This window comes from Carica papaya, chromosome 7 (assembly GCF_054855325.1).
Source record: "Carica papaya isolate Zhongbai chromosome 7, ASM5485532v1, whole genome shotgun sequence".
NCBI classification, from domain to species: domain Eukaryota; kingdom Viridiplantae; phylum Streptophyta; class Magnoliopsida; order Brassicales; family Caricaceae; genus Carica; species Carica papaya.
The window spans coordinates 18,986,859-19,011,125 of NC_142315.1; the positions used below are offsets into that span (position 1 = coordinate 18,986,859).

The 24,267-nt window shown below is 34.6% G+C and overlaps 3 protein-coding genes across 4 annotated transcripts; 2 read left to right on the forward strand and 1 right to left on the reverse strand.

Annotated features, from left to right (window-relative positions):
- Positions 1–3,917: 3,917 nt before the first annotated feature.
- LOC110816290 (Glyoxalase/Bleomycin resistance protein/Dioxygenase superfamily protein) lies at positions 3,918–10,182 on the forward strand. Of its 2 annotated transcripts, XM_022044424.2 has the most exons (9): positions 3,918–4,198; positions 4,495–4,699; positions 4,824–4,948; positions 5,112–5,176; positions 5,336–5,548; positions 5,683–5,730; positions 6,569–6,676; positions 6,794–6,934; positions 9,994–10,182. In XM_022044424.2, the coding sequence occupies exons 1-9, from the start codon at positions 4,057–4,059 to the stop codon at positions 10,033–10,035; spliced, it is 1,089 nt and encodes a 362-aa protein (XP_021900116.1). In that variant the 5' UTR covers positions 3,918–4,056; the 3' UTR covers positions 10,036–10,182. The 2 variants fall into 2 exon arrangements, with proteins under 2 accessions (XP_021900116.1, XP_088064128.1); XM_088208002.1 differs by lacking the exon at positions 4,495–4,699 and having other exon boundaries at positions 4,059–4,198.
- Positions 10,183–11,212: 1,030 nt separating this feature from the next.
- Positions 11,213–14,803, forward strand: LOC110816293 (S-adenosyl-L-methionine-dependent methyltransferases superfamily protein). Its single transcript, XM_088208003.1, has 8 exons — positions 11,213–11,457; positions 11,769–11,883; positions 13,019–13,066; positions 13,211–13,484; positions 13,841–13,928; positions 14,063–14,128; positions 14,276–14,344; positions 14,435–14,803. The coding sequence occupies exons 1-8, from the start codon at positions 11,320–11,322 to the stop codon at positions 14,522–14,524; spliced, it is 888 nt and encodes a 295-aa protein (XP_088064129.1). The 5' UTR covers positions 11,213–11,319; the 3' UTR covers positions 14,525–14,803.
- Positions 14,804–17,622: 2,819 nt separating this feature from the next.
- LOC110816263 (casein kinase 1-like protein 3) lies at positions 17,623–22,268 on the reverse strand. The gene is made up of 15 exons (XM_022044381.2): positions 22,014–22,268; positions 21,873–21,913; positions 21,494–21,563; positions 21,185–21,333; positions 20,823–20,918; positions 20,635–20,705; positions 20,404–20,465; positions 20,245–20,308; positions 19,979–20,063; positions 19,760–19,886; positions 19,396–19,478; positions 19,211–19,271; positions 18,493–18,629; positions 18,055–18,227; positions 17,623–17,931 (listed from the first exon to the last, which is right to left on the reverse strand). The coding sequence occupies exons 1-14, from the start codon at positions 22,087–22,089 to the stop codon at positions 18,063–18,065; spliced, it is 1,287 nt and encodes a 428-aa protein (XP_021900073.1). The 5' UTR covers positions 22,090–22,268; the 3' UTR covers positions 17,623–17,931; positions 18,055–18,062.
- Between the last annotated feature and the right edge of the window lie 1,999 nt (positions 22,269–24,267).

A 24,267-nucleotide genomic window follows, 5' to 3' on the forward strand; every position in this document is an offset into this window, starting at 1 on the left:
GGGTTACCTAAGGCATGCGCAGGACATGACGCCATCTGGGTAATTATTGACCAGCTCACCAAGTCTTCCCACTTCTTAGCCATCAGAATGACCAATCCCTTGGACAAGTTGGTAATAATATATATCCGGGAAATAATCAGATTACATGGAGTTCCAGTGACAGTGGTGTCCGATAGGGACCCTAGGTTCACTTCTCGATTTTGGAGTAGCTTTCAGCAAGCCATGGGAACGAAGCTGTCCCTCAGTACTGCATTCTACCCTCAGACTGATGGACAATCAGAAAGGACAATCCGTACACTTGAAGATATGCTTTGAGCTTGTGTCCTTGACTTTAGGGGCTATTGAGATGACCATTTGTCCCTGATAGAATTTGCCTACAACAACAGCTACCAAGCGAGCATTGGTATAGCTCCGTTGAGGTGTTATATGGGCGTCTATGCAAATCGCTAATTTGTTCGAAAGAAGTGGGTGATAGAAAATTGTTCGGCTCGGAGCTGGTAGAAGAGACCACATCCAAGATAGTTAAGATCAGAAGGAACATTCAGACGGCTCAGAGCAGGCAGAAGAGTTACGCGGACACCCGGAGGAGAGATTTAGCGTTTGAGGAAGGCGACCGGGTGTTCCTTAAGATCACTCATTTCAAGGGAATTAGTAAGTTTGATAGGAGGAAAAAACTGAACCCCCGATTCATTGGACCATTCGAAGTCTTAGACAGGATTGGTACTACCGCCTACAGACTAACACTACCTCCAGAGCTTTCCAAGGTCCACAATGTATTTTATGTGTCCATGCTACGCAAGTACAACCCGGACCCCTCTCATGTCTTGGCCCACGAACCCTTCCCACTCTAGGAAGACTTATCCTACGAGAAAGTACCAGTCGGCATTACGGATTGAAAGAGTAGGTTATTCTGCAACCGGAAAATATCTTTTGTAAAGGTCGTATGGTAGAACCACACACCAAGGGAGGCTACATGGAAATTAGAATCAGACTTTAGAGCCCAGTACCCCCCATTTGTTCGATCAAGAGTAAGAGGCAAATTTGAGAGACCAAATTTCTTTAAGGGGGGGAGAATTGTAACACCCCAATTATTATTATTATTGTTATTATTAGTATTATTTTATTTTGATTTTTTTGTAATTTTTATATGAATATATGAATTTTTATATAGTTTTTAATTTAGTTTAATTTAATTAAATAGAAATAATAATAATAATAATAATAAAAGGGGGTAAAATTATTTTAAGGATTTAATTGAAAGCGATTTTAGGAAAAAAATGGTAAAAATTTGGGTTCTGGGGGTATTTTTGAATAAAAATTTAAAAATCGGGGGTCAAAACATAATTTAAAAAATTTACGCCACGTCAGCTGTCCGGTCAGCAGCCTTGGCAAACCAGAACGCGCCGCGTGGCAGAGACACTGACGCGGGAGGCCACACAGAAGGGAGCCACGTGGGCGATCTGCGTGTGCGCGATTAAACTGCTGAGATCTGTTCCCGCACGCACGGACGGCCCAGACCAAAAACATGCACGGAGGCCCAGATTCATTTCCTTTTTAATCTCGATCGGATGGTCAAGATTAAATCATCATGGACGGCTCAGATTAAAAGTGGAATGTTATAAATAATCTCATCCACACCCAAACCCTAACCCTAGCCACCAGAGCCCTCGCCGGAGAAGATAGCCCAGCCGCTAGGGAGTCGACCGCCGCTATCCATTGCCGCACCGGAGCACTTTTCGGCCGCCAAACGAGGTAAAAATTCTCCCCTTGGCTCAGAATTCGATTATAAACCCACATGTGGTCAAATCGGAGCCAAAACACTGGCTAATTGGCTAAAAAACGCACAGCGGCGCCACCACAATTTTTTTTAGTTTTTGCCTCCGATGAGGCCCTTTTCGATTCCCGTTTGATGTGATTTTTACACCATTGTGACCATCGTTCCTTCCTCTATAAGTTGACCGGAGCAAAACATTAAATCGCGACTCGAGTCGGAGGAGCCACCGCACCGGAGAGCCTCGCCGCCGGTAAGTTTCAGTTTTCGGTATTTTTTCGGCCCGCCGAGGGCCCTAGGAGTGTTTTCTCATAGGAACCAATGCAAGTTTGACTAAATTCAGCCGAAAACGGCTAGAAACGGCCAACCCGAGACGGATCGCTGCCGTCGGAGCACGGCGGAGCTACCGTGCTGGAATTCCAAAATTTTTCGAATAAGCGTCGAGTCTGATTTTTGAGTTATTTGGGATATGTGTAGGTACCGTAAGCGCGTTTCAGTTCCCGAGAGAAAATTCAGGGAACTCAGGGACTGCCCGTAGGCGCAGTAAAAAAATCCAGTTTTCGATTTCGAATCAGGTAAGGACCCCTCACCTTATTTCCTATCACGGAATTAAAGTTTAATAAATGATAAAACTGTATTTTATGAATTAAATAGATATACATAATTATTACGATTACTAATGGAGCCCCAAACTGGATATATTTTTCTGTCAGTTCCTGTTTAATTTATTTTACAGTCTAAATGCAGTATAGTATTTGATCTATTTATTCTATGGTTTTAAATGCATGAATCACTGTTTACTTTATTATGGCTTGATTTTGTGAATCCGATGATATGTTTGTCTTGTTGGATGCTCGTTACTTGTTTAAGTATTCATGTTTATGTGAGAAACAAAAAACTCAGAAAATAATAGAAAATGTATGTGAATTGATAAATGAATAAGTTGACAGGCTCACTAGATATCCTGGGAGATGGTGGACGGACCAGGTCCATAGGGAACCCTACCAGGAACGTTGTCTCATACCGGACGGGGTATGGAGACTTTAAATATTTTGGCACTCATACCGGACGGAGTATGAGGATGGCCTGCTTCACCCTCATACCGGACGGGGTATTGAGGTTTATTGTTTGGCGCCCATACTGGACGGGTTATGGGGACAGCCCTAGAAATTAACTTTGTTAAGGAATGGTTCACATATAGCGGAGACTCCTATGGATCTCTATGGATACTAGTAGGCTGATGAAAAAGGGGTAACTATTGTTTGATGATTGAAATATAAAAGTATGACATATACTATGATACAGATTATGTATGAATTTATGATGTTATTGTTTCTATGGGTCGTTTTTATAAATCCCACTGAGGTAAGTGGACGGTAAATAGTTTGATTATTGATAAATAAATTTATTTAAAACTTGTACTCCATTGGTTGTTTTTAATTTTCTACCAACCTTTACTTCTGTGACAGTGATATAGTGTGATGTCTTTACTGAGGTAGTGTAACTCACTCTTTATTTAATCATTTCAGATTAAGAGGACTTGGTTCCCGAGACCGATCTACAAGAAGACGGCGAGTATTTACCTAGATGTTTATTAGTTTCTCTTATAGTCTTTTATTTCCAGTATTTTCCTTTAGAGGACTTATTTTTGGTATTGTTAGTACGTTTAAGTTATTGTGTAAGGGATATTAACCAGAACCTTTTATTTCGCTTCCGCACTTATATTCTTTATATACATTTTTCTTTTAAATTTCCGGAGCCGTTACACGCTTATTACCTCTAGAGACATCTCGTTTAAATTCACAGAATAGGTTCTCCTCCAACCTTTGGTAAATTTATGTTACAATATCTAATGTAGTAAATTAAAAGATAATAAAGTAAATTAGAAATGCATATGAATCCATTTTTACGAAAATAGATTGAGGCTAATGATCTTTAACCTAAAAAATATATAATAACTTAAAAATTGGCATAAATAATATTTAAATTTTTCAATAATAATTAAGTGATTAAATAAGAAAAAAATAAAAATAAAAATAAAAAATAGAAAGAAGAAAGTGGCCCTCCCTAAATCCAATCAGAAACCCCTCTTCCCCTTCCCCCATCTAAATAAAAACAAACATTCATTTATTCCAATATTTACTGTCGCGTATTTTAATTAATAAAAAATAATACCCAAACATTTTCGACATTTCCAGGATTTTATCCCCAAAATTTTAGCTGGTACGCATCCCAATTCATATTCTGGAACGTAGGTTTCCTTTAATATCAACACATCTACAGGGATGGTGAGTGTAATACCTATGGCCTCCTCAATTCGACCTTCTATCTCCTCCTTCAATTGTGCTTCTGTTGCCCCTCGTCTCGCCTTCTCTCTCTCTTCTTCCAATCTTTCTCGTAACCTCCTCTTTTCTCACCTCGCCAGTGGTAAGATTCTACCACACCCTTGTATACCCTGCAAAACTGCACACGTGCAGAGATTATTCATTTCTAGATTCGCATTGATGGAATTAGGTTATTTTTTTCTGGATTAATTGTTGTGGTTTATGCTGGCTTTATTTGATTCGCAATCTGTTTCCTTAATCTGTTTGGTTTCTCATGCATTTATCGTATACGGCTGGATTGCCAGACTGTTGGGCTTAGAGGCTGTATAGCAAAATGCATCAATTATTTCGTACTTGAACAAATTTTGGGTGATTTGATGGTTTTAAAATTGCAATCAGCTGTTCCGCAATCGCAATTCTTTGGTTTGAAAGCATCCAACCTGTTGAGAGGAGAAGTTACCAGCATAGCAGTGTCTGCATCTGGGAATACGGCACAAGCAAGCACAAGTACCACGCAAGAAAATGTCCTTGAGTGGGTCAAGAAGGACAAGAGAAGAATGCTTCATGTAGTTTATCGTGTGGGAGATTTGGACAGGACCATAAAGTACACAATCATATGTTGTTTTGAATTGCCCTATTAATCTTATAAATGATGTACTATCTTTTATTGGTCTGTATGATCAGTTTTATTTGAAGGGTAGAATTAAATGCAACATCTATTCATGCAGATTTTATACTGAGTGCCTGGGAATGAAGCTTCTGAGGAAACGTGATATTCCAGAGGAGAGATACACAAATGCCTTCCTCGGATATGGGCCTGAAGATTCTCACTTTGTGATTGAACTCACTTACAGTAAGCCACCTGGCTGTTCTTTTTTTTTTTTTTTTTCTTTTCCACACATCTTAATGCTTAATGGTAATACTTCTTATAGGTATGCGACAAGTACGTGGAATATAACTTTTTAGTGCTCTGTAGTCAGTGCATGCTTATATTGTTTTGTTATTGGTGGTGCCAGATTATGGAGTTGACAAATATGACATTGGAACTGGGTTCGGCCATTTTGGTATTGCAGTTGAAGATGTAAGTCTCTGCCATCAAAGTTTTGTTTCTTCCAGTGACCATTTTTGGTTTCCCTCAATCCTCATCAAGTTTTACAACAGAAAGTTTGCTATGTTATTTTAAACCTCCTGTTTGTAATTTCATCCTATTAAACTCATAGTTTTGTGCTTCTTTAATTAGGTTACCAAGACTGTGGAGCTTATAAAGGCTAAGGGTGGCAAAGTCACTCGTGAGCCTGGCCCTGTCAAAGGTGGGAAGACAATAATTGCATTTATTGAAGATCTTGATGGTTATAAATTTGAGTTATTGGAGAGGGGACCTACACCCGAGCCCCTATGTCAAGTTATGCTTCGTGTTGGTGATCTTGACCGGTCAATAAATTTCTATGAGAAGGTGAGAATTTCTTGCAATGATTAAATATTGATATATTTGTGACTTGCGGTTCCTATTGGAAATTATGCCGGTTGCTTTCGGTTCGCTGGATTAAGTTGTGTATATTTCTTAATATGTTTCTTGTGTTGTTATAGGCATTTGGCATGGAGCTTCTTCGCACACGAGATAGTTCAGTGTATAAGGTAACATGTTTGTCCTACATGCTTAAGTACTTTTCCTTCTCCATTTTTTAAATGAAATTATAGGAAGAAGAAAGAGGTACAAGAACACAGGATAAGGTATCCTCCTAAGCTAACAAAGAGGTTGTGTAAAGGGAAAAAAAACCACATAGAGATTAATACAAAACTCCATTATATTCTCTTTGCCAAGTAGCTGAAAGAGATATTCTTAAAGAACTTGTGGGTCTTTGCCTATAGAGAAGCAACGAAAATCTTAGAGAAAAGACAATGGAAGTAACTATCCTTGAACTGTCTAGTATTCACCCACAATAACCATAATAAACCACCAAGAAGAGCTTGCCTTCAGGGCACCCTAATTTCCTTCTTTAGCCCATTTCCCTTAAGGGAAAAATGAGAAAACACTCAGGGGAAAGTTGGGAAACACAACGGGGGAAGTATCAAAAAGCCTATATCAAAATCTCCAAGCTACTTCAAGATGCAATAAGAGGCGAGAATGGGACTCGGCCTTCTGGAGCACATGGTTCCAACATATGGAGAAAGAGCCCGGTTTGGTCTGTGAATGTGCAACAGATAATTTGTGTTGATCTGTTAAGAACAACCGTCCAGACAAAAACCATTAACTCAGAGGAAACTTTTTCTTCCAAAATGCACTAATGAAATTTTCTTCTCTAATTTGAGCGTACTTTTTAATGCTTCTGTTTTGCTTATCCCTAAAAAGTGCATAGGTGTGAGTTTGCGATTTTGCTTACTTTTGGCAAATGAAAATATGATTATTTGAGCTTTGTCCGGTAAATATAAGATTTATATGAGTTCTTGAGGGCATAAGTTTGTGGTTGTTCAGTATTCAGTAGCCATGATGGGCTATGGTCCTGAAGACAAAAATGCTGTGCTTGAGCTGACTTACAACTATGGAGTCAACGAATATGAGAAAGGAAATGGTTATGCTCAGGTAGAAATGCTTCCTCAGTTGTCTCTCCTTCTCAAGCCTGTTCTGTAGATTTGTTTTTTTTCAGCTGTTCAACATTATATGAAGAGATCAGAGACTGATTTCTTTGCATCTTTGCAGATTGCTATTGGCACAGATGATGTTTATAAAACTGCAGAGGCAGTAAAGCTTTGTGGAGGGAAAGTTACCAGAGAACCCGGACCACTACCTGGGATCAATACAAAGATCACTGCATGCTTGGATCCTGACGGCTGGAAAACTGTATGTTTTCTAATTTTACCCTGACCTTTGTGATCTCAGACATGATGCATGTGTGCCGGATTACTTTAGTCTACCTTTTCGGTTTATAAACTTATGAGATTCTTCCAGTAATATTCAAATTTGGTATAAATTAGAAATGGTAAATCTCCTTAGAAAAGAGAAAATGTCGGTTGTGCAAAATTCACTGGGATAACCCTGGGAAAGTAAAACTTGGTAACATGCTTTTGAGTTGTTGGATATGCCCACCTTTAAAGTTAAACAAAAAAATAAACCTATTTTATTAAGGGTTGTCCTCCTAAAATTTATTTTCTTTAAATTTATCATCTATTTTTTTGTATAAAAAAAATCTAAAAATACCTTTTCTATTAATTGTCCCGCAGTTTGAAAAGAAAAAAATCAATTAGAAGAGAAAAAAATCCTATGCATTTTTCTCTAAATCTCACTCCACCTTCTCCATGTTTCAAAGGAAACTATAAACAGTTCTAAAAAAAAATCTGTAATCAAAATAATTTAACTTGAGTATGCTGGTACAATTTTAAAGAGAAGAGGCACAACAAATAGCACAATTGAACAAGATTGAAGCCTTGCATATAGGGATTATTGATTGCATTTGGAGCATGAAACTATTGGCAACATGGTGATTTTGCAGGGCTTTCTGGGGATAAGCTGAAGAGTTATGTTTTGGGAATAAAAATTTGACGTTTAAATAAGTTAGGATTGAAAGAAGATATGAGAATTGAAAGAGGATTTGTGGAAAAATTTTAGGGACTAAAAAAACTAAGAACAAATAAGAAAAATCTTCTCACCCATGCTACTCTTGCCAATTCCTCATAACTTTCTTCCTCCCTTGGGCTCTTGATCTCCAAAACATCTTCTCCCTCTGTTTTTTTTCTCCTTACCCAACTTTAGTAAACCATTCTTCAACATTCTTCTGATGGCAAGATAACCAACAATAGTACAGATGTTTAGAGTTTTGCCCAAGATTTTGACTTGTAATGTTATAGATTCTTATATCTTCTTTTATGACCATCATTGCTGCACTCAGTAACACTAGAATCTGCTGAGAAAGAAGCATCTCAAATCAACTAGAAAAAGATAAAATTAAGATCTCCTGGCATTTGTTGCCTGGTGACTAGAGGCAAGAACAAAACTTGTTGTTTCCAATTATTAAGGAAATTGGAAACAGTGAGTTTACTACCCGAGATCATATCACATTTTAAATTAAAAAATTGAACAAATTTTATTATATTAGTATTTATTGTTCGCGTTTAGTATTTAGATAGATTACCAAGGATATTATAGTAATTTTAGTAAGAAGAATGATTGAATAGTAATTTTACTTTTCAGTCAAATTTAACTGCTCAATTTAATAATTGATGTATAATTGTTTGTATAATATGAATATTTTGAGTTCAAATTTTAAAACCTTGGTTTTTTTGTATATTATTTTAAATTTGAGGGAGGTTTTTGTAATTTGCTCCCCCACCTTATTCTGCGATGTCTAGCACGTCTGAGGGTTTTGTTCAAATTTTTGCCTCTACATGTATAGTTAATTTACGCCGTTTGAACTAACCTGGAAATTTTTTGGAATACATTTGAACCTAATACAGTTAGGAGAGGATGTAAATTCTATTAGGAGATGATTAAAGTTGATCTTATATAAAATTCTATGTGAAACTAAAACAACCTGTTCTTAATTCTGTTAGTTATTCTAAAATTTATCAAATTTATTGTAATTTGAAATTTATTGTTCAACTTTCATATGAAATTCCGTATAGAGGGTTTTCCCCATCTTGTAGTTGGACGGAGGGTAAGTACGTAAAAGAATTCTAACAAATTTTTCTTAATTTGTCCCAAATGTAGTTTTACATCTTGTTTGGATCGTGGTAAATGATAGTTAATTAATGTCTGATACTCCACGAGCAGGAAAAAATCATGTTTGTTTTAATTTCTAAGCGGATGAGATAGTAACAAATGACATCTGACTGACAAATTTGGGATAAATTTTAAAATCACTAAATTGGTGATATGTGACCGACCATTAATTTTTTTTCCGTTATACCCTCATAAAATATACTTAATTTTAGTTACACCATCAAATAAACATCCTATTTCTCTTATCTTTTCCTCAAATTAACTCATAATATGTGATTATTTCAAACACATTTTAATTTTTTATTTGTTGAAATAATTTTAGATTTAATATAATAATATATAGTATAACTATTTATTTTTAATATATAAATAATTTTATTTGTATTAAAATTAAATTAATGTGATACTATAAATAATAATTATTTATTTCATTAAATATAAAAATTTAATTTGATTATGTGTAATAATTATTTATTTAAATACAAATTTCATATTTTTATTATATAATTTATTTATTTTTTCATTACATATTTCTTATATATTATTTATTATTATATATAATAGGTAGGAGTAAATTAATAATTTGATTAAAAATAAAATTATACCATTCTATCATCAAAATAAACAATTGTCATTAACATACATTAATACACAACCATTCAAATATAAAAAAATTTTGTCATTCCCATCTTATATTATTATCATCCAATTACTATTATTGTCATACATTAATTATCCATCACTAAAATTTATCCAAATAGGGTGTTAAAGTTTTTTTATGATTTCTTTACCAAAGAAAAAAAGTGAATATTAACATTAGGGACATGCACAAGCATATCCTTATATGCCTTATTTTAAAAAAAAAAAAAAAGTTTTGGAAATCTTTTGAAGGGTTTGATGGTGAGTAATAACTTGGATACTTTTCTCTTCAAGAACTCTTGTTTAGGTAGTACATCCTATCAATTCATATGTTTTGATGAAGGATTTAAATCCTTTCATGTTTCAGCAGTATTATAGTGTTCAAACTCTTTTTTAACAATTCATTATTTCATTTCTTATTAATCATGTATCCTTAATTTTTTTTTTGTGCTGCTGAGAAGTGTAGAGATGCAGCTGTTTTTGCATCACTCTTGATGGAATAGTTAAGTATTTTAATTTATTTGGTTCCTTTTTTTATTTTGCAGGTTTTCGTTGACAATATTGATTTCCTCAAGGAGTTAGAGTGAGTTTTACAGAGTCATATGTGAATTTTGAAAATGGCAATAGTCAATCTGCTGCATCCAGGAAAAAGTGGTTCTTTTAGGTGTCTGGAGAGGGTATCAAATCCCATTTTGTAGATAAAGTCAGCATCGTTTAACATTTCCCGGGCCAATGAACATCTTGCTATTGCTATTAATCTTGCAGCAGAGAAGTCAGGGTCTGAGACATTAGTTTTGAAGTACCCTTAGTCTCTTGTTCAAGCAAAAAGAAATTTACTTTCGACATTGTTGATGTGATTCTACTCATCTGGAGATATGAATTTGTATTATAATTTAGTCTGAGATGGAGATGACTAATATATATTGTAGTCAACAATTAATTCCCAAGCTATCATCTTCAATGCTGAGTGCAGAAACTTTTGCAATGGGTTGGCCAGTTTGAGCTTAGGATAAGGTTGACAACATGATTATGAAATGGTTTGCAATGTGGATAGAATGGTAAGTGAAAGTTTGAAGTGTTGTTGATTTAGATTTTGTTTCTTCTTTGTCCATAATAAATAAAAGTTACGTGGGAAGAAACAGGAATTTATTTATCAACAAAGATACAAAGTTATACACTATATAATTAAAATTAATATCTATAAATATAAATTTAGGGGAATCAAAATTAGAGTAGAATGATTAAAAGATAAGTATAAAATTTTATTTGAAATTAGAATAAATAAATTATAGTGTGAGGAATAAATTTTACATAAATTATGCATTTCTTTCAAAATAGGTTAGTTAGGCCTATGTTTCGCAATTTAGTTAAGGTATGAATAGAATTACTTTTTTTTTATTATTATTTTTAAATTTTATAATAAAAATGTCATTAATGTTATAGAAAATATTATATTTTAATGAAAAAACAATAATATAAATATTATGGGTTTTTCTTTTTTTATTATTGTTAAATAATAGAAAAGAATTTAGATATATATACATACATCGTGTAAAGAAGAGCCTTATCACCGTCTTTCTTAATTCCTTAAACAGTCAAATAAAAACAAAAAAAAAAAAAAAAAAATGATATTTATTAATTCTTAACAAATTCTAAAACCCACAGGCTTTTTTTTTTTTTTTTTTTTGTGGAAAAATATTTTACAGGATGACGTGGTGAGACATGATTGGCCAGCTGAAACCCTACACCCTAAATCAGTAAGGAACAGATTTTGCCAGCGAGCAGATCTCTGGACTGAAGTAGTATTTACACAGTTTTTTTGGTTCGCCCGGAGGGGGCGAGAGAAGAAGAAGAAGTAGAAAGGTACGGACATGGATACTCACAAGTCTAGGAAAGAGAAACCACAACAAGAACAAGAAGAAGATCGACAACAACAGAATGCAAACGCAAAGCGAAAGCGAAAAGAGGTTTTTCCCTTCGGGAATTACAGAAATTACTACGGCTACCGTGTAATTACCTCTTCTTTCACCCTTTACTCTTTTCCATATCTCCTGTTTTCGATTCCTTAACCCACATAACTTAATGTATCGTCATTTGCTCTCAATTTTTTCAACAAGTATGTTATTGGTTTTGTGCGGAGTCGCTTGTTAGCCTTTCTTTTTGAATTAGTTAATTACATGACTGTAGATATTTTGTTCCTTATTCAATAATCTACTTGGGATAGGACATATATTAATTTTAGGACTCTTTCTTCTCAATTTCTTTTTTCTTTTTTACTTTTATCGAATAATGTTGTTCGCTGACCTCTACGATGTATCAGATTGGTCATGATATGGAAGAAGATCCTCGGCTTAAGGTTTTGAAGAAGGAGTGGTTCGAGGGCAAGGATTGCCTTGATATTGGCTGCAACAGTGGCGTTCTAACTATCCATATTGGTAATAATTCCTATATCTTAATGAATTACTATTAGTTTTAAGGTTTTCAAAATTCTAATCTTACTCAATGGGAATATTAATGTTGTATAAATGTGAGAAGCTGTTGGAACGAATATAAAATTTCAATTACTATGCAATTCTTGTTTGTTGATTTGTATTCTTATTTGGTCCGAACAGAAATCTATCACCATGAAATTCAATACAGGAGTGCGATTTCTTTAATTTTAAATCATGAACATTATAATCTAAGCCTACATAAAGAGACTTGGATCAAATGTATTATTATTACAGTCGTCTTCTTTCTAGTGAACGGTTCGTGCATTTGAACCATGCACTGTTTAAGGAACCAGAGTTGGTTAAAGTATTAGTCCTCTCTACATTCTAATGTCTTTTCTTCTAAAGCAAGCTCCTTTTGATGGTTAACTTATCTTTTGGTGTGTAAAAAATAATGGGTAAAATGGGGGTTTTTCATATTGCAATGTTAATAGGAATTTTCTTTTCATCAATGCTTACAGAATGAAATGGGAAAAAACTTTAGAACTACAAGTCAAGGATTAGGATAGCACATTGATTCTTTATTACAACAAGAAATTTGGTCCATTTTCTGTTTATCAAAATGCAACTGAATAGGAGAGAATAAAAGTGGTCATTTCTGTTGTATTCCTTCACAAATCAATGGTAACTACAACAAAAGCAAGCTTGAGCATGGCTTGCTTGCCTTGAGGTAGATCTGCACATGATCTTATTTGAGCAGTGTTTCTTGCTGCTTCAGTATTCTGAACTTCTTTACTCTTTCAAGGTTTATCCTCTATAGTTGGGACAGGGATTGGTTACCTTTCAATTGGCAAAAGAACAGCATTAAAAAGTTCCAAGTATGGTTTGTCTAGCATTTCCACCAGGAAGTATAAAGTTGGAAACCAAATAACTTGTCCATGAAAGTTTTTACATCAGAAGTTCAAGTGAGTTTAAATCTTGTAGTAATTTTTCTAGATAAGTTGTAGCCTGCATCCATGGGGATCCCAAAATGGGAACAGATGAAGATGCTTTCCAAAGTGCTTGGAGAAGATTAAATAAATTTGATTCAACTATCAAATTTAATGTCTTTTATATTTTTGCTAATTTTGTTTTTATGCAGCAAAGAAGTTTCATTGCCAGAGCATCATCGGAATCGACATTGATTCTAGTAAGAAACTACTTTATCTTAGTGTCTGTTTTCATTGTTATAGAACTTCAATTTGTTTATGTGTGCATTAAAAGATAAATAGTGCTCATTTTTATTCAAGACATCCGAGGCGCCTCTTAATGTTATTCCTTGTGTTAATTTTAGATCGAATTGAAGATGCATATTGGCACCTCAGAAAGTTTGCGAAACTAGAGTCTGTTGCGAATGCACATGCAAAGAAACCCAGATTTGAGCCTGTGGATAAAGAAAATGGTTCAGAGTACAATGTTAGTTTATCTGCAAATAAAGAGACAACAGATACTTCCACAGATTGTTCTTCTTCTCAGGAAAAAAATCTTCTTCAGACAGTTTCTTTCCAGCAAGAAAATTTTGTTAAGAGTCGGCATTCAGCAAAAAAGTCATACGACACTATCCTTTGGTACTTCTTTATGTTGTGCACCTCTAACATTTCTGTTAATCTAGGAAAAAATAAGGTTGCAAAAAGCAGTACAATGGATGGTTGCCAATTAATCTCTTTCTTGCTCCTGAAAATTTTAATAATTTACATAAACCATAATATCACTACAAATCCTTCGGTCTTGTATCTTTGTCCAACCCTTCAGGCAATTACTCCTTGTAAATCTACCTGCCATGTTTGCCTGTATGAAAATGTTTTCTCATCTATTAAAGTGAAAAGTATCCTTCAATCTGGTACTTAAAATAATTGGAGGAACACATTAGTTAACCTTCAGAAATTGGCTGTAATTTGAAATTTATTTGTCTTCTGTGATGCAGTTTGAGTGTCACAAAATGGATTCATCTTAACTGGGGTGATGATGGGTTGATTACTTTATTTACAAAGATTTGGAAACTACTCCATCCGGTAATTGTTAAATCTTTCATCTTGTGATAAATTTTATTTTTGCAAAACCGTACTATCACCACAAGGCATTTCTTTGATAATGTAACTTCACATCTTGAATTGTATCTTTAAGAATTATGTCTAATTGTGAGCAGGGTGGCATTCTTGTCTTGGAACCACAACCATGGAAATCATATGGAAATAATCGTCGAGTCTCTGAGGTATTGTACTTTTTATGACTCCTCTTAACCTTTTTCTTTCCCAGTATTGTTATGATTACTCTTTCAGAAAGCATACTTACAAAATTGTCAAAGATTGTACTGCTTGAATGGAGATCATTTAGGAAATCCTTTCCTCTGCTTTTGCAGACAACAGCAAGTAATTATCAGAAAATAATTTTTCGCCCAGAGTATTTTCTAGAAATTCTTCTGGACAAGGTATTCATTCAATCTGGCAGTAGTATTCGAGTTTCTTTTATCATATTAATTGTTGATTTACAGACACATTTGATATTTTTGATTGTGCAGGTTGGATTTAGAACAGTAGAAGACCTGACTTCAAACCTATCAGGCACCAAGACTGGATTCAATAGATCAATTTTTGCTTTCCGCAAATGATACACTTACTAAACTCCCCTGGTTTCACTTGCTAAGTGTGACCCCCCCCTGCATGCACAGCACAATTGATTGCGCTGGTGGAGATAGAAAAAGTTGCAGATAGCCAAAGCCAGATTTTTGTATACCTATCAAAGCGGCCTAATATATAGAGTGAATAGTATGAGGGTGCAAATTTGAATTTGAAAATTGCTTGAAGGAAATCATATGGACTGAACCTGCTGCTTACAAATGTAAAAGAAAAAAGCATGTTTATTAATCTATTTGTTGTGTGAACAGTCAGTTCTCCGACTTTACCAGGACTAACATATAGAATTTGACCAATCATGGAGCAGTGCATACTAAATATAAAATTATAATTATTATTTTGGCGGTTTTAATGCTGAGAAATTAAGTTTTAAGTAGTCAGTCACTAACGCCTTTTCATCCAGATTCCAGCCAAGTGGTTGCTCTGCGACAACAAACCAAATTCTACCTCATTCATTCGTTAAATCAGTTATCGCTGGAACACCAGAATAAATTTAACAATTTTTTTTATAACCACTGTAAGCATTTATCTCATTAACAAAATAATAAAATTAAATACTTAAAACGAAATTTTTTTTTCAAAACAAAGCATGGCCGTCGAATTTTTCGATTCCTTCTTTTTCTGGTCAAAATACTAAGAGATTGGAATATATATATATATAGATCTCAAAAACTTTGAAGTTCCTCTCAATAAAAGAAACCAAGAAGAAAAAGTCTAATTACCAAAGCACAATTATAGATCCCCGGAAATATTAATGCTTATTTCAAACTATGAGACCCAATAAAAGTCTTAAAACTCACGTTAAACTCTCTGAATCTAGCAATACCTAATCTCTTTTCTGAATAAGATTGCGAGAAATTTGAGATAGCAAACCACCATGCACAAACATAGAAATTCTTCCCACTGCAGCCAGATCAGATGACCCCTATATCTTGCGTTGAGAAGCTGAAGTAACTCTCAACGCATGCAAAAATATATTGACCTGAAAATACATGCTTGCAATAGAAACAAATGAAGTTTGCTGTCCAGAGGCAATGGTGCACCTTAACATGCACCGACTATTTCATAGTAAGTCCAGAATTGCAGCACCTGCATTGACGTGGAGAAAATAACATGTTGAAATAACTTTGCGGTATCTTTTCCATTTCTGTCTTCCAACACAACAAGACCCGTCTTCTGTTCATTTCCTCCTTATTAGGATTAAAGTGATAAATCAGAACCTAACACCGAAACTATAATCAAAGAGAGCCCAGTACATCTACCACTGACAAAAGACCGCAACTGTTAAAGACCCTGCAAGTCCACTATGATAAGCGCAACAATACAGCTCCATCTATACTTTTACAAAATTCACAAAAGACCACAAAGTGTCAAATTTGGGTGAAACTGCCTCATCTTTATATATGCAATCATCCACAATCAGACAACTGCAAATGAGGACTCTCCCACAAACCATAGTCACTTTGACAAGCATCACATTGAGATCATCCTTGCATGTCCAACATATTTTTCTATATAACAAAGCAACCATCAACAGAAACTTTAGAGAGCAAATGCAATTCCCATTAGAATGAGTTACCGGGATAAAGTAACTGCTCCTGACATCACACCCAGATAGTTAATAAAGACCCAGAACTCAAGTAGCATCAACACATCACTCACCAGTTAGCCCCTCTACTTCTCCCATCGCCAACTCTGTCAATTATGGAGTAATGAGCCACGAGAGCTGCTTGTCTAGCCCCTAAGCATTTTACTAACAACCTTACCACAACCATCATGGAGCAGAAGCCATTTCCTTGAAAGAGTGTATTCGTGCAAGAAATGCGGTATGCAGATGCTGAATTTCTATGGAACTAAACATCCCATATACAATGGATGCCAAAAATTAAAGAGTCTCTCCGGAATGTGGTCCCTGGTCAGCTATTAGGCAGAGCCCCTCAGTTGATCACAGATGGTTAGCATCCAAAAGAAAATAGTCTTCAAATGCCGTTCCTAATAAGTATTCCCGGTCATTTTTCACCCTGTAGACAACAGTGTAGGGAGAAAAGAACCCTGCATATTACAAAGTATGAACTTACAATCGGGACGGTCAAAACAATTAGTCACCAAAGCATAGAAATACATATGCAAAAAGTTGTAAAATTTTATATACAAAATTGACAAATTACTGAAACATTTATGTTAAAAGGTATGAACAAAAAATTTTAGGAAAATTGTATACTATAACAAAAAACGACACTAGCAAAAAAGGGAAAATAATAATAGCAAAACATTTGTAACCTAAGGAACAAAACCCCAAGAGTCTTATAAATGTCTAAAAACTCATCTACGCAAACATGTGATCAGCCTAAACCAGAAGGAAATTTGAAAAAGATGCGAGAATCCACTAAGCTTCCAAAATTAGACCAAGATTAAAGCACAGAAAAAACTCAAACCTCAATAAGTTATCTATGTCATTGCTGTACAGAAAAGGACAATAATCACATATAAAGATCCAGAATAAATCAGGGCTGAGGTAAAAAATTATCCAGGTAATAACTAACAACCCGAGCAAACTAACATCTTTTAGATATAAGACATCCCATCAGTTTGCATCAGCGCATTCTGGAATCAGTTTTGAACTCGAAAGTTTTTTGGGATCAAAATACAGACTAGAAACTACAGAAAACAATATAGAAACATTTTCATGACCTAGTGTGTTGCACTTTATTATGTATTAATAGCATATAACACACTGAATGCGAAGTCACAGAAAACATACATTGATGACCTAGAGTTTTACACTTTAATTGAGCACCAATCATGTCCTAAATTAAATCACAACCTAAGTAGCCTTCATAGTGAAAACAAACACAGGATCCACTAATCCACTATATCATATTTTATGCAGGGTGGTTGCTAATGATTAGAAAATACTTTTGGACAACCATTAAGTTCTAATGAAAGAGCTAACAAAACACTGAGCTTCCTCAGTAACTAATAATCATGAATCAATTATGAAGAGAAAAATAACTTCTAACTGCATCCATATTGCTGGGAAGGAATGGTCGATGCAGAAAGAATGAAAAAGATCTTCACAAATAATTTTATGTTACATAGAACCACAAATACATGGTTTCTGTGAGTCATTTATGACATCTATGTACAGCAAACAAACCAAATTGATCCCTGTATCTTATAACAACCAATGTGTTTGCAGTCACCTTAAGGAAAAAAACACACAAAACGGCATCCAGAGAGGACTATACAACTCTTGAATTTAGCAGCTCATTAGCAGCCTCCATAAATGCCTCTCTAAAAAGTTCTCAACCAGACATAGAATCACCATATATTTGCTGACTCCATAGATGTATGATTACAATCTTCTTGATCAGATCCACAGCTAAAAGCATCATGCAGAAGATTAGTCAATAACACCTTCGACTTTTAAAGGTATAGCAAGGATTCACAACTTTTACATAGAACCCGGCTTAGTAGAGACTGATCTTTGAACAAACAAAATTACCATTTGCATCACTTAGCCGAAGAAATGCGCTGCAAGGATGAAATCCAGCTACTTGAGGGACCAACTTTATTACTCTGCCCATACGTAGGATTTGCAGCTTCAGCAGGTTTAGAGGAGTTTCTTTTTGAGGTACCAGCAAGTGAAAATGCAGTAGATGGCATGTGACCACTAATCTGCAAAATCAATTTTTAACAACAGTGACCAAAGGGCATTAAATATAACTGTGCTGTGTAAGTAAAAAGACACCAAATAAAATACGCATCAACCATTAAAATTGTGGAAAAAACAAACTTATGCTGCGAAAACACAACTATAATGCATTTACACATCCACAGCAACAGTATGTTAGTTGAGGCAAAAAAAAACATATGTATGATTCTTCCTTGGCGATATTTTTTCCCTATAACAAACTTGGTTTGAGATATTGATGAAACTTACATTTTTCTCAACAGGATGATCCAATCCCAAATTCTTCCCCATCGTGGATCTAAATTGCATTCGTATTGCAGGACCAGTAGCATTATTTGATCTAATGTGCTCACTGACCTCAGCTACATGGGGAGCATTGCTGCTTCCTGTTAAATAGGGACCAAACCAGCATCAATAAAGTTCCTATATAATTCCCCAGCGTAATGAAAGAATTCTCTGTGGTTGTCAGTTTATATATATAATTTGAATGCAATAGAATACAACAAAAAACACCAAATGCCTCAAAAATTATAAAATTTTGGAGAACTTCTGATGTGCTTATACAACATTCTCATCTAAGAGAAACACTTTAAATATTCCCAAGAAGATAGCACAATCTTCTGGGGAAAAAGAGAGTATAGATTTATTTAAAGTGAGAGTAATAAATGCTCCAATCACCTTCTAAACCCAAATTTACTTCCAATAATTGGGAGATTAGATCAACTCACCAAGTGATCTTTAGCAACAGCAGATTGGTTTGCTTTGATTATATAATCCATAAATCATGCATATAAAGAAGGGTCAGGCTCTTTAACCCAGCACTTTGTACACATTCAAATCAACTTGCCCTCACTAAAATCTTACAAAAGCTTAGTATATCCGAAATTAAATTCTTCTTTCATAATAGGTTAAGTGACTTCAATATAATAGTCACTTGACATACATAAAGTACCTAGAAGATGCTAACCTTGATGATGATTGTCCATATCCATAAGCATTGCATGGTTACTGCTACCCCCAGGAACTGGCTGAATTTATGGAATAAAGGAACATCAACAAACTATCAATTTCGGAAACTTTAAAATATCACATGCCAAATAACTTTCCTTGCTAAGGTGAATTTTAGAAGAGAGAGCAAGAGATGTTACTGACTGATAATCGAGTTTGAGTTCTATTTTTTTGTGACTGCTGGTACTTGATTATAGTCCAATCAAAGATATAGTCAGATTCATATCCTGCCACGAAAAGGACCAAACTAAGTAAGATATATTGCATGAGAAACTACCCAACAGCATCAGAAGCCACACACATCATTTGCCCCTTGAACTGGTTGCTACGAAATGCTTCTGAAAAGAACTGTCAAAAAGATATTAATAGCAACTAACATAAGTTTGAACAACACCTTCCTGTTCCCTCATAAAGAAAAATTCCAAAAGTTATGTTTGTGCTCTAATAGTAGGACTTCAATCATGGAGTAGGAAACCAGCAAAAGTAACAAACTAAACTTGAGCACTACCTTCATGGGCAAACAAATCACGAAACAAGCGCTTCAAGAATCCATAATCAGGTCGCTGATCAAATGTTAACGAATGGCAATAATGGAAGTACGATGCAAACTCCACAGGATGTGATTTGCACAGAACCTTAAGAAACACAAATAGAGAAGGGTCAATCTTATGCTTCACGTAACCAATAGTCTGGAACTTCTCAAGGCACAGAATAATGGAGAACACACCTCAATAGGAGTCGATAGTTTTTTCTCACAAATTTTGTCATATTTCTGCTTCTTTGTGGCAGCTTTAAGACCCTGCCACGGAAGGCTGTATTGAAACATTGATAAAGTTAAGACACATATAAATAGTCTAGGGCAAATCAATATGTATTGCGGTTGTCTAATTCAACATTCTATCACTGCCCTGTCCACCAGAAAACAATATACTAGTTGCATGACAACTAATTACAACAGCTTTTATTTAAAAAAGTTGAAAATGTAATGCATACCTTCCTCTAAGAAAATAAAGAAGTACATATCCAAGTGATTCCAGATCATCTCGACGACTTTGCTCTACCATGAAGCATCCAATGAAATTAGAACAATTTAGGAGCTTGTCTTGCCGGGATGAAAAAAGAAAAAAATATACCACCAGAAAGTTGCCTTACCAATTCCAAGATGAGTATTGCAACTTGCATAACGTGCAGTTCCAGTTAGGTTCTTGTTTTCCCTACATATAACAATGGTTAGCTACCACAATCAAGCAGGAATCTTATTATTTCCCAGTATGAGGGCTTAAAGTCTTAAGAAACATAAGGAAAATAGCAAACAGTTTCTCAGCAGATAACAGAGATGAACCTAAAGTATACCAACAATTAATAAGTTAAACAGAGAACTACCTGTATGGGATATGGCGGTTAGTTGCGGCATCGCGGTATCTTTTGGCGAGCCCAAAATCAATTATGTATACCTGATGATTAAAATACAAGCATTAGAATGATGGGACCGAATGGCCAGCAATAATAAATTAGAAGTAGAAGGTACAACTCACGTCAGTTGGCATAGAGAGAGATGGTATAATTATTACCTGATTTGCTTTCCGTCCAAGACCCATGAGGAAGTTATCAGGTTTTATATCTCTATGCAGAAATCCTTTGGAGTGCACATATTCTATTCTTGTAATCTGGAAAAGAAAACAATTAAAGAAATGAACAATCAAGGAGTACATCATAGATTAACATCAGTCATCCATATAACCTCTGTCTCACAATCATATCAAACACAAGCATTTTATCAAATCAGTCCAAGAAGAAGTTTATGGTGCAAGCTTCTACTAGCTAAGACACAATATTCTTTGTTCATAATGTCTAAGCGTGTAATAAACAAGAGAGTAGGAACCTCTGTTTGCTTCAAAGTTTTAGAGAATGCAAACTATGAATTTATGCTCACCATTTGATCAGCCAACATTAGCACTGTCTTCAGTGAGAATTTCCTCCCACAATACACAAACAAATCCTCAAGACTTGGCCCAAGAAGATCAAGGACAAGGACATTGTCCTCCCCGTCTACACCAGACCATTTTATTCCGGGAATTCCACCTACAAATTTAATTGACAAAAAATTCTGTAATTATCAGCTGTGCGTATTACAAACATACTAAAATGCACAATGCTTCTGCATACACGTATATATTTTCGCATCCATGCCTAAGTAAACACACACATATCAAATGCAAATGAGCTACAGAATGACACATACTTCCTCCCTGAAGAATATTGTATAACTTAGCTTCGTACAGAAGTTGCGGATGCTTCGTTTTATTGTTTTCCTACAAATAACCCATAAATAAAGGATCATCAATCCTTAAGTTTCAAGTAATTAAAGGAAATGGAAGAACGAACACTACAGTATCTTTCCCGGAAATTAACAATTCTATACTAGCCATCAATTCATGACTCTAGATAAAAGCATAAGCCTCAACATCTGAGAGTAAACTTCAAATACATATCATGCCTGCCAGAGACAAATCAATCAGAACCGTAATCAAAGATCGCAATCAGATTACGATCTGCCTGTTTCCATCACTGCAGAAAAAACTAAGCAAACCGTAAAATCGAGAGATCAATCAAGAACTTACAATCTTAACAGCAACGATCTCGAACGTGTCGATGTGTGTAGCTGCAAAATCCACACAGATTAATCAGCATCATGAATACAGATATATTACGGTATGACATATAGATAGGTTTAGAAAAAGAAAGTATAGGTTAAAACAGACCGAGAAAGATTTCGCCGAAGGATCCACTGCCGATCTTGCGGCCGAGCTTATATTTACCACCGACGATGCGTTCCATGTCCGCGATTGTAATTAACCGGATCAAATCATGCAAAGAGGATCTAGGGTTTTCACTGTTTATCTAGAACTTTTTGTATTGAAATTAAAAAAGAAAAATAGATTTAATAGATTGAAGAAGAAAAATGACTTTTGTCAATGGCTCTGCTTTCTAATATATAACCAAGGAGACAGAAGACTGGAACCACAGAGAAAGAGAGAGAAGTTTAGAGCAAAGGAACAGGAGGAGTTCGGGTTTTTGAGAGATAAGGAAAAGAATTGCAGGGGCAGTTTTGGGATTTTGATTAGGTGGTGAAGCGCTGACGAGTTGACTAATGGGGGTGTTATCTCGTGAACAAAGTAGGTTGGACTTTGCTTTGCGCATAAAATGAGTGTTATGTATGGATGGATTAGATAGCTTCCTAAGGGTATTATTGTCATTTAACTCAATGGGGATGAGGGATTGTATGCTTTCGGTAAATAAAACGACGGCGTAGGGCCAATTTAGGAAAGAAGGCGGTGGCTAGCGGCGCTGCTGAGTATAAAAGTTTTTTATTTGAGGAATAGATGAATTTCATAAAATTTATTTTATGTTTATATTTTAAATTATGTAATTTGTTCAAAAAATTGTAGTGATTTACTTTAGATTTTATTTAAGGATTTAAAATCGTAAAGCACTAATGGTATTGGAAACTAATTTTTTTAAATAAAAATTGGTAATTTAGAATAATTGAAAGGTAAAAGAAGATTACAGACAATTTTTTAATTATTATTTACTCTTTTCTAATTCATATGTCAAAACTATCTTAAGCTTTTAAACAAATTATTTTAACATATATTTGATAATAATCTAAACTTATCTGTAATTAGAATTAAATGAAAGCAACATATAATTTAATCTGTACAATTAAACTATTTATTTATAATTTTTTAATAAATTGATATTTATTCGCATAATTTAAGTTGTTCTAATATAAAATCTATTATATACTAGTCTATGTATTTGGAATTTAGGAAATGTTCCGAGTGGTTTCACAAATTAACAACAGTAAGAGAAAGCCCACTGTATTGGGCTTCTTCAACCACATTTAGCCCTCAATCTTTTATATAAATAAATATAAAAAGAAAAAATTAAGAAACATGATATATAAGGCAAGAGTACGTATAATTTAATAACAAAATTTCGAAATGCTTTTCACGACCCTTGGAATTTTTCACTTAGAATATATTTGAGATTGTTTATTTTTGTACTAATAAACAGTCTGAAACACTTTGTTTCAGTCTTTTTATTTAATAAACAATATTTATAAAAACATTTTAAAAAAAAAAAAATTAAAAAAAGTATTCTTATTTTCTTCTCTTTGAATAAAATGACAATTGCACTTGAATTTAAAAATCTGCACCAAGTAAAAAAAAAAAAACCCCCCACAAAATAAGGCAATATCTGAACAAGTACAAATTCTATGTACATATATGTATATGTATATGTATATATAACGCCTCCAAAGTTAAAAGGCGTGTTGTAGCTGAATACAATGGTTATGAATCCAAGTGACACAAAATTATCAAAAGAACTAGTTAATTATCAAACCCAACTATTTTCTATCTTCCTTACTTATATTAGCTTATAAAAAATCTTTTGGGAGTTCCCCTCTACCATCACGTGAGTCATTCCAAGTCGTGTCTGCTTCGGCCACCTCAACAAAGATTTGTGCACGCTCTTTTTTCATGTCTTCAAAAAATCATGCTCTCAGCAGATACCCTCAATTTTCCGTATGTATTTTAGCTTGAGGAAGCCCTCTTGAGGGGACATCCAAGCTTGTTATCTCTATGTAGACAACATTCGATTTTGTTTTTGCCTTGAGCATTTTATTACTCCTTCAATCAACTTGGTAATACATAATTAAGCAATTGGGATCAAACTATTTTCTTCGGAACACCTATTGATTTCAATTCTATCATATTGTTATAATGAACTAATAGCATGATAAACTCAGCAGTGGACAAAGTTTCCACACATTAGTTGCATAATCACAAGAATAAAACAAGTGATCAAGTGTTTCTTCATCTTTCCCATATGTAGGATGTATACCATTAATCGCCGCTCTTTTATTATTTAGGAAACTCCTTGCGGATGTTAGTGGGTTCAACTCACATTAAATCTAAAAGGACAATATATATATATATATATATGTAATTG